At 34.4% G+C, this 10517-nt stretch overlaps 2 protein-coding genes across 4 annotated transcripts in view; both read left to right on the plus strand.

The window, feature by feature from the left end:
- The window catches only part of LOC105141153 (translocase of chloroplast 120, chloroplastic-like), a 4663-nt gene extending 1179 nt beyond the window's left edge, over positions 1-3484 (plus strand). Inside the window, exons 3-4 of one of the 2 annotated variants that reach the window (XM_011048294.1) lie at positions 1-504; positions 553-3484. In XM_011048294.1, the coding sequence (XP_011046596.1) occupies positions 1-504; positions 553-3191 (3143 nt within the window). In that variant the 3' untranslated portion in view covers positions 3192-3484. The other variant, XM_011048288.1, reaches the window with a different exon arrangement.
- A 6196-nt stretch (positions 3485-9680) lies between these two features.
- Positions 9681-10517, plus strand: part of LOC105141167 (translocase of chloroplast 120, chloroplastic-like) — a 5249-nt gene continuing 4412 nt past the window's right edge. For both annotated transcript variants that reach the window (XM_011048304.1, XM_011048312.1), the window contains exons 1-2: positions 9681-9868; positions 10197-10512. In XM_011048304.1, coding sequence (XP_011046606.1) covers positions 10214-10512 — 299 coding nt within the window. In that variant the 5' untranslated portion in view covers positions 9681-9868; positions 10197-10213. The remainder of the gene's footprint in view (positions 9869-10196; positions 10513-10517) is intronic.

Consider the following 10517-nt stretch of genomic DNA (forward strand, 5'->3'; position numbering starts at 1 on the left):
CTGAGGGATTGACTGAAGTGGTTGGTGAAGAGAAGGTGGTGGATTCGGTAGGTGGAGAGAGTGTCCGTAAGATTGACGAGGGAGGGACCGTTGTTGAAGTGGAGGGCAGTTTGTTGAATGGAGGGGAGGTTGTTTGTGAGATTGTTGGTAATGGAGGAATAGAGGCTTTGAAGGGTGAGGATGTGGCGAATGCTATGCAGAAAATTGAATCAAGTGAGGGGATTCTCCCTGAGGATAGTAAGGGAGAGGAAATCAAAGAGGTTGGCTCAGTTGAGCTTCAAGACAGAAAAGGTGAAGGACTTCATGAGAATCCGGTGAAAGTCGATACAGAAGATCAGGATGACAAAAGTGGGGAATTGATAGGGGATTCAGCTGGCCTTGATTCGGAGGATGGGATTCACAAGGGTGAGCATCCAAAGGGCATTTCAGCAACTGTTGATACAGAACACGGAGATACCAGCAATGGAGACTTGAAAGATACTATAGCTTCAGTGGATCCAGAGCATCATGAGGAAACTCCTGAACTGACAGCTGCTTCAGTGGATCCAGAACATCATGAGGAAACTCCTGAACTGACAGCTACTTCAGCTGTCCCACATGCAGCCCTGGGAGAATCAACGGTGGTAGCGGAAACCGGAAGCTTAAATTCTTTAGATAAGTTTGTGAATGAGAAAAATGAAGACATTCTGTCAGATACTGCTAATTTGAGAGCAGAGGATAACAAGGATTCTGAACCAGAGCATACTACTGAAAAAGGTAATGATGCTGGCCAGAACAATATTGTGTCTGGGCACCCTGAAAGGATTGCAGAAACATATCCAGAGAAGCAAAACACTCCAGTAAATAAAGAAGGTGAAAGGCACCCTGAACCTAAGCTTGCCTCTTCATCTGGAAAATCTCTGAGTCTTCCCTCCCATTCCCGTCCAGCTGGCCTTGGTCGTGCTGCCCCGCTCCTGGAACCCGCAACTAGGGCAATGCAGCAGTTGCGTGCTAATGGAGCCATGTCTCATATGCGCCCTCAACAGCTTGATGACCCTACTAATGGGGAGTCAGAGGTGCACGATGAGACTCATGAAAAACTCAAGATGATTAGGGTGAAATTTTTGCGGCTAGTGCATAGGCTTGGATTGGCTCCCAATGAAACTGTTGTGGCACAAGTTTTATACAGATTGGGAATTGTTGAGCAGCTGCGAGGGAGAAATCGGGGTCGCATTGGCACCTTAAGTTTTGATCCTGCAAGTGCCATGGCAGGACAGCTCGAGGCAGATGGGCAGGAACCCCTTGATTTCTCCTGCACAATTATGGTTCTTGGAAAGACTGGGGTTGGAAAAAGTGCCACTATCAATTCCATATTTGATGAAGCAAAGCTCCCCACCAATGCTTTTCAATCTGGTACAAAAATGGTTCAGGATGTTGTGGGAACTGTTCAGGGGATCAAGTTACGGGTCATTGACACACCAGGCCTCCTTCCTTCCGGGTCTGACCAGCGACAGAATGAGAAAATCCTTCTCTCAGTGAAAAATTTTATCAAGAAAACTCCTCCAGATATTGTGTTGTATTTTGATAGGTTGGACATGCAGAGCAAGAATTTTGGTGATCTGCCCCTGTTGCGAACCATCACCAAGATATTTGGTCCATCTATATGGCAAAATGCAATTGTTGTCCTCAGTCACGCTGCTTCTGCTCCACCTGATAGTCCACAAGGTACCGTTTCAAGTTATGAAATGTTTGTAACTCAACGTTCTCATGTTGTTCAACAAACAATTCGTCAGGCAGCAGGTGATATGTGGCTTGTAAATCCCGTTTCATTAGTTGAGAATCACTCTGCGTGTAGAAGAAATAGGGCAGGGCATAGAGTGTTGCCTAATGGTCAGGTTTGGAAGCCTCATTTGTTGCTACTTTCCTTTGCATCAAAAATCCTCGCTGAAGCAAACACTATATTAAAGGTGCGAGATAGTCCACCTAAGAAGCAATTTGCAACTCTGTCAAGAGCTCCTCCTTTACCATACCTGCTGTCATCTCTTCTCCGGTCAAGGCCACAAGTTAAGCTACCTGAGGAACAGTTTGGTGATGAGGATGGTTTAGATGATGATTTGGACGAGTCATTGGATTCCAAGGACGAGTCTGAGTATGATGATTTACCACCATTTAAAAGTTTAACAAAAGCCCAGGTTGCAAAGCTTACTAAAGCTCAGAAGAATGCATATTTTGATGAGTTAGAGTACAGGGAGAAACTTTTTATGAAGAAACAGTTGAAGGAAGAGAAAAGGCGACAAAGGATGATGAAGAAAACTGCAGCGGCAACCAATCCTCTGCCTGGTGACTACAGTGAAAATGCAGAAGAAGAAAGTGAAGGTCCTGCATCTGTGCCCGTTCCCATGCCAGATTTATCCTTACCTGCTTCTTTTGACTCTGATAATCCTTCCCACCGGTACCGTTATCTTGATAACTCCAATCAGTGGCTTGTAAGGCCAGTTCTTGATACACATGGTTGGGATCATGATGTTGGCTATGAAGGTATAAATGTGGAGAGATTATTTGTAGTTAAAGACAAGATCCCTGTATCCTTTTCTGGCCAGGTAACGAAGGACAAGAAGGATGCCAATGTTCAAATGGAATTAGCAAGTTCTATAAAGCATGGGGAAGGGAAATCAACTTCACTAGGTTTTGATATGCAGACTTTAGGGAAGGACTTGGGCTATACTTTACACAGTGAGACAAAGTTCATTAATTTCAGGAAGAACAAGGCAACTGCTGGTCTTTCGGTTACTCTATTGGGTGATGCCTTATCAGCTGGAGTGAAAGTTGAGGACAAATTGATTGCTAATAAGCGGTTCCAAATGGTCATGTCTGGTGGTGCAATGACTGGTCGTGGTGATGTAGCATATGGTGGTAATCTGGAGGCCCAACTGAGAGATGAAGATTATCCCCTGGGTCGTTCGCTATCCACTCTTGGACTCTCTGTTGTAGATTGGCATGGAGTTCTAGCAATTGGTTGCAATATACAATCTCAGGTTCCTATTGGAAGGTCTACAAGCTTGATTGCCCGTGCCAATTTGAATAACAAGGGTGCAGGACAATTCAGTATTCGCATAAATAGTTCAGAACACCTCCAAATAGCTTTGGCAGGTCTCATTCCTCTATTGAGGAAGCTCTTTGATTATCATGAAGAAATGCAGCTTGGACAGTGAAGAAAACTGGCACTTCTTTTCCTGCAGTAGCCAAGCTGTGACAGGAAACGCCTGAGTTCGCTATGTTGGGATGGTCATTTATAAGAATGAGCAAACCTAAGCTTTTCTTTTTGTACCTCTCCTTTTTCTGCTGTTGTATCTCAACATCGCGTTACCTTGATAACATTCATTGTAGCAGTTTTGTTAGATATTTTCATACTGTGGTTTTTGTTCCCTCTACACCGCTGAGCCAAACAATGTTTCTTCTTCACTAGCGCCTCTGTTTAGCTATTCATTCGTTCTATATTGGTGTGCACATTTGTTCATCTTGTCCAACACGTGCATTCACCATCTTTTACTATTTTCTTCTTTTCTTTTAGCTACACTAGTTGAATATTTTCGCTGTCCGCCGTGGAAAGTTACCCAAAGCTTTTATCTTGGAATTGTGTGGTGTTAATCCTCACTAATCAATGGCTATTCCTGCTTTCTGCCAAGTGCAATTTTACTGATTCCCGTGGCCTGCTGGTGTGCTATCAATGTTCACAAAATCAGAATTCCGGTTTCAAAAATGCTGTCTTCAAATAATGGTTCCAATTCCAAGAGATGACATCATGGCATGTTCCAGACTAAGGAAAATCTAAATGCAATGTTAATGCAGCTTGGATAAGCGGACTAAGGATAGAGTTTAGTGTTGAACATGGTTCTTTACTTGCAGCAAAATCTGTTTTCTGCAGAAATGTCTAAGTGATGGAGGCTATGGCTATATAGGGGGCGCTTTGTCAAATAAAAGATGATGGCTGGAGACTGGAGATATTTGAGATGGAAACTGTCTCGAGCTGATTCATAATGTTCAACAGACGACGGTGAAGCCCTTCCCCGTGGATACGAGGAAGATAATGTCTTGTAGCTTGGTCACTTTTGTTACAAATAAAAGATTAAGTTTTGGGGCTAAAATGATATTAAAATTTAAATAACAAAACAATCATCACTTCAAACCTCACCACGGCCACCATTCTCTTAAGCTTTTAAATTAAACTAGATTTTTGACAAGTTTGTTATAGTCTGTATTTCTTACATATTCATTGGCTTGTACAAAGAGTGGTTCCTATTACCTATAAATTAAAAGGAATCAGCTTTTTATTATATGAATTGCACTATATAATTCATGCTAAAAGATTAATGTTTTTTGGTTTTTAAAAAAAAATTAATTTTTTTATTTAATTTAAATTATTAATATTAAATTTTTTTCTATTTAGTTATTACATTCTTATGATACGTATCCTTGATTTGACAGGTTAATTTAGTTTGACAAGTTAACTAAGTTAATTTAGATTTTTTAAAATTAGTTTTGTTTTTCTGATAGGGTTTTTTTTTTGTTTTTTTTTAATTATTTTTTTAAATTTAATTCATTAATATTAAATTTTTTTCTGTTTAATTATCGATTCTCGTGATATAGATCTTAGATTTAACGGGTTAATCCAATTAATTTAATTTTTTAAAATTTTTTTAATTAATTTTATTTTTTAATTTTATTTTTTAATATCGTAGCTGTAACTAGAAAATGTTAACCTTTTCATTGTGAATTGCATTGTATAAATCCACAGCAAAGGATGGATGCCTTTTAATTATAAGTTTTTTTTTAATTTTATTTTTTAATATCAATTTGATTAAGAATTAAACTTAATAATTTATTTTTGTTTACATTTTATTAGATTATTGTCATCTCATAGGTGATTTTACTATACTCCTCATCGCAAAGCGTTATTCATTAGAATAGTATTTTGCTTTATTTTTTTTAATTAATATTTTTTTATTTAATTTTATTCTTTGATATTAATATTTTTATTTATTTATTACACTTTCATAATATAATCTTGCAGCCAGATCCACATTAAAAGCTCTTGGATCTGGTATTACAATCAGACCTTAGCTTTTAGATCTAGTGTTGCAATTAAACTCAGTTACATTTGGGTGATGCAAGTTTAATATTACTATTAATATTAAAAATATTACTATTGATATTATAATAATTATTAAAAATATTATTATTTGTATTATAAATATTATTATTACTATTATAATTAATATTAAAAATATTATTTTTAGATGATGATAGCTAAATCCAAGACTTCTATAATTTTATACATAGATTTAAGGTAATTAAATTTTAATATTTTTTATGCCAAAACATAAAAGATCTTGGAGCCCTATTTCATGGCTAAACAGGGAAACAGGGGACATGTGTTTGCTTTCAGTCAAGAACACCATGTTTACTTTTGTTGATACCTTCACTGTCTGCTTCCAATAATTGGAAAAGGCCACCGAGAACCGCACTGACCCAGAAGGATTCTCATGTCCGTTACTAGCTGGACCAGTTTAAAATAATTCAGGCCCACTCTGCCTGTAGAGACCACTGGTGCGTGTCAGTTCTGTCAAGCCTTTGAAAAGTGGATATTTTCAATTTAACTTTCACGCCCCTTCTACATTATATTTTTATAGATTGACCCCAAAATAATAACGAAAAGGGCCCCTCGTCATCACACGCGATGTACTGGTATGGTAACCATGCGTTGTCGCAAATAAATTTATGAAGTTTGTTTAACATTTTAATTAATTTTTTAAGCTAGTGAAATTAAAATAAATATAGTTTTTTAATTTATTATGTATTTTATAATATTTAATTTCATGTGTGTGTTTTTTTAGCTAAATATATATCATGAATATGTTTGACATTAATTAAAAAAAAAAGACATGCAATCAATTATTTACAAACCTAGACATCTAGTTAGAAGAATAATAATTAAATAAAAAGGCAAGAATCGATAAGGAGAGGGTGTTCCATATTGAAAGAGTGGTTAATTTTAATTAATCATCGAGTTCATAACTATAAAACATTTCGAAGAATCATGGAGAAATGAGATATGATCATCAGCTAAAAAATAATATAAACTAAAATATAATAAATCATTAACTGCCAAATTCTTGTTATTTAAATTTTTTTCCCTTTATATGTTAATCTAGGGTTACGGATAGTTTTTTTTTAAATAATTTATTTTTCTAGTGTTATTATCATTATTTTTTTTAAATATTAATCTTAAATTGATCAATTATCAATCATCAAACTTCAATTATTATTGTAAGATTCTATAATTAATCATTGTTTCTATGAGTTTTCATGAAGAATCATTATTTTTTATAATATTAATGGTTATTTTTTTCTAGCAATTTTTAAAGAATAATAAATAAAAAATTCAAAATTATAAAAAATAATCACTGTTTTTTATTAGGTTGTGTGAAAAAAAATAATTATAAATTATTTAGAGAAAATTGATATTGAGAAAATATAAAATAGCAGATAACGAAAAAAGAAAGAAAGAAAATTTACAAAAAGAAAAGAAAAGCCTGACAAGCACTATAGGCTTGATGGCAGCTAGGCCTTAGCAGCTAGGCTGCACACTTCCAGCCCGAGACATTAAAAAAAAAAAAAAAAAAAAACGATGGACGAAACGATGCCTGCGAAGCCACCAATAGCATGACAACAAAACTAGTTAAAAAATATATATTTAATCAAGATGTGTGAAGCTCATCTTAATAATATTTATATTAATTAAAAAATTAATTAAAAAATATAAATATAAATATAATACCCCATTATTTTTCATGCGCATTTATCATTAAAAAAACTGTGGCCGTTGTTTTTGACCCTACACACACCATTTCAAAGGCATCCTAAGACCATCTCAAATAAATGTATATATTTTAAAACACGTTCTAATCAGCCCTAAAAATCTAAAATACCAAACTCTCCCGTCTCCTACCCTTTCTCTCTGATGTCCCTACATCCAGGGACCTTATTGTAATACAAATAAAGTTTAGAGATTGTTTAGTGCAAACCTAGGAATTCCATAACCAATGTAAGAATTAAAAAAAAACACTCACTTGGGTTTTTTTGGAAAGCCGACGTAGTTTAAAGCTAGAAAAAAGCCTTAAACAGCAACCTTTTGTCCACTGTGGGAAGGCTTGCCTAGGGCGAAACCCATTTTATTTTGGCTTTTTTATAGTATAATTAGAGGGCGGATCTCCCAAAAAGGCCAAGTTGAAACAAAATTGAATCACCCCATGCTGGATATATACACGAAGTGCTTGATGTAATATGGAAGCTCGTGATGGAAGAGCTTGCTTCTTGTGCATGGTAATTTCTTTCTTTGCCCAAGAAAATAAAATCCAAGCTTCTCCCTGCCCAGGAAACAATTCCCTCGGACTCCACCCTTCAACAATGATTCTAGGTTTCCAATAATGAAAGCTGATAGTCTTGTGAGTCGAGTTGCTTCGAATGCAAGGAAGGGCTGGTGAAGCTTCGTTTTTCGACTAGGAATTCATAATTAAGTGTATTTTAATCAATCTTCTTATGTATATTTACAAAAAATGAAATATTTCCTGTAGAGTTGACATCATTAACCATTTCAAGTTTAGTTTAAAAATGTTTTTCTCGGTGAGGTAGAAATAGGGAGAGCATTGCATTTTGAGTTCGACTTTTCCTTCTTCTTTTCCGAGGCATGGATTAAATTAACTCTTGATAACATGGTTAATAATTCATAAACTCTTTAGCCCCGAAGAACCATCTTAGTGACCGACCAAACAGACTTTGAAACGGGGATGGTTTCGAGCCATGGTGCGATATAGTCAGCTTGAGTTCGAGACTTAACCCTAATAGCTCAAAGTTCAAACAACCTGAGTGATATGTTCGAAACCACTCTTTTTTATTTTTTTCTCTTTGGACCCCAGCCTATCTACATTGTTTCCTAATTTCTCATGGACCCCCGAGCTACCTATCCGAATTCCATTGATAAGTTTTTTACATTGATTCTCCTTGATTGATATATGAACATCAAAGTGTTCTTGTCTTTGCATGTTTGTATATTTGACGTTAGCAATCAATTCCTTTCTCTTTTCTGCCATTATTGGACTCTGATAATTTACAGTAGTGAAAGCTATTCCTGGACCATCTGAAACTTTTATAATATTTATCTTCTCCTGTACAGTCCAACCTTCGTCACTAAAAAGAAGAAAGAGCTTAATCTTAATTCTTTGTAATATATTAATTATTGGAAAGAATTTAAGAATTTAAGATTTATAATATTCTTTGTTTTGAAAGAATTTAAGATCTATTCAAAAGAGATAAAACATGAAAATCAGTTGAATTAAATATTAATTAATTAATGACATAAAACAAAAAAATGCTACAAGTTAATTAGATGAGCACAAGAAATATATATATCCTATTCAATATTGATCTAGCTAGCTAGCTGGGTCACCATGGGGCAGATGAGTAATTTACTTTATTTTTTTTTAAAATCACATACATAAAAATTTTTAAAAGTCACAGAGTAATTAATAATTAACCCTTTGCAGTATGATAAATAATAAATCTAATGAGAAGCGATTAAGCCGTGGCCTTGCAACACTCATATATTATTGCGTATGTTAACCTATACAATCATCATCTGTCACTCGCATGATCAATGCTGCTTATCGTTTCTCGATTTAACAAGCAATCTTAATTTTAATGTAACATTAAAAGGTGAAAAAAGGTGATCAATGGGCACAAGAGAAACAAGACAATTGTCAACATGTTGTTCTTCGTCAATGGTCTCCCTCGCCAATCAAATCACCTCAAACTGCCCCAAAAATGTCCCCAAATCTCCTCAATCGGCACTTCACATGCAGGGGTTGGTTTCTTGTCAGAGTTTTTTATTTTTTGAAGTGTTGTAATTGTTATTTTTAAAAATATTTTTTATATTTAAAAATTAATTTTAACATTAATACATTACAATAATATACAAATATTAATTTAAAATTAAAAATTAAAATTTTTTAAAAGTATTTTCTAACCACCTATAATATTTCCCGTATTAAATCGGTTACTTCCCTTTTTATTTATTTCAATTGGAAAAGCAATCTAATTTTTTATTGTTTTTTTAATTTTTAATTTTATTTTTACTAATCTAAATCCAACGTTCTAAACTAATTGTTTCATCGTATTCAATCTTGAATAACTAACACATATCTTTAAAAACGTAATTTACTGCTTAAATAAAATGTAACCAACGTATTAATAATAAAATCTGGATATTTGGGAATATTAACTATAAATGAAAGTTGGGCCCATGATACTCTGTTAAAAACTTAAAACAACCTTTTAGTAATGAAACACAATATTTAGGGATCAGATTAGTAAATGGAAAGATACAATCTGGATTAAAAAATTCAAAATAATTAAGAGTTAGTGAATGCATAATACTTTTAAAAAATATTTTTTATTTAAAAATATATTAAAATAATTTTTTATTTAATATCAATCCATTAAAATTACTAAAAACACTAAAAATATATAATATTGTTTTAAATAAAAATATATTTAAAAAACACATAAAACCACGTCTGTACGATTTGGGGTTCTTCAACGATGAAATCAAAGCAATCAATGAAACCCCGATAAAAAAATCTTCCACCGTCAGATGAAAAAAAACTCAATAACTCCAAATCTCCACCGTCTGATAAAAAATTCTTATCTCCATAATTGTTAATTCACCTAACTTGGTAAACCATAGCAGCTGCAGCCAGTGGATTATACATATAGGATTCGTTCACTGGCTCTCTATCTGAAATTCACTCACTCTATCTCTATAGAAAACAAGGTAAGCAAAATGGAAAAGGTTTTCTCTTTCTCTTATGTTTTAGTTTATTAATTATGATTTTGTATCGATTTAATCGCATTTTTATGTTTGTTTTTCATTTTTGTGCAAAGCCCTAATGGAAACATGTTAAAGTTGCTTATTGAGATCTGAAAGTTTCAATTTTGGTTTTTGTATGAATTGGTTGTTATATAAAGTTATGATTTTTGTGTGGAAGATGGAAACTTTGTAATGAGTGTTTTTTCTATTATTATTATTGGTTATGCGATTGGCTGTGATGGTTTTGAAATTGGTTTTGTGTTTTGATGTTGTGGGTTTTATGTGATTGAAGGTTTTGAAGGAAAAAAAATGGAAAACGGGGTTGAGAGAGTTGTTGTGGAAGAGAAAACCAATGTGGGAAATGAAGGTTTTGGGGACAAGGTAGAGGAGGAGAGAGTTGTGGTGGGGTCTGATGAGTCAAAGGATTTGGGAGATGAGGCTTTTGAGGAGGCAATTGAATCACATGAGCAATTGCAGGAGGAGGAGGGAATGAAAGTTGTATCAGACGGTGCTGTTTCTGAGAGTGTTGGCGATTCGATTTCAGCAGTTGTTGATGAGAGCTCAAATTTAGGAAACGAGACAGAGAAACTTGAAGAGGCTATTTTTATTCCTG

Source organism: Populus euphratica, unplaced genomic scaffold (genome assembly GCF_000495115.2).
Source record: "Populus euphratica unplaced genomic scaffold, PopEup_1.0 scaffold3.1, whole genome shotgun sequence".
Classification (NCBI taxonomy): Eukaryota; Viridiplantae; Streptophyta; class Magnoliopsida; order Malpighiales; family Salicaceae; genus Populus; species Populus euphratica.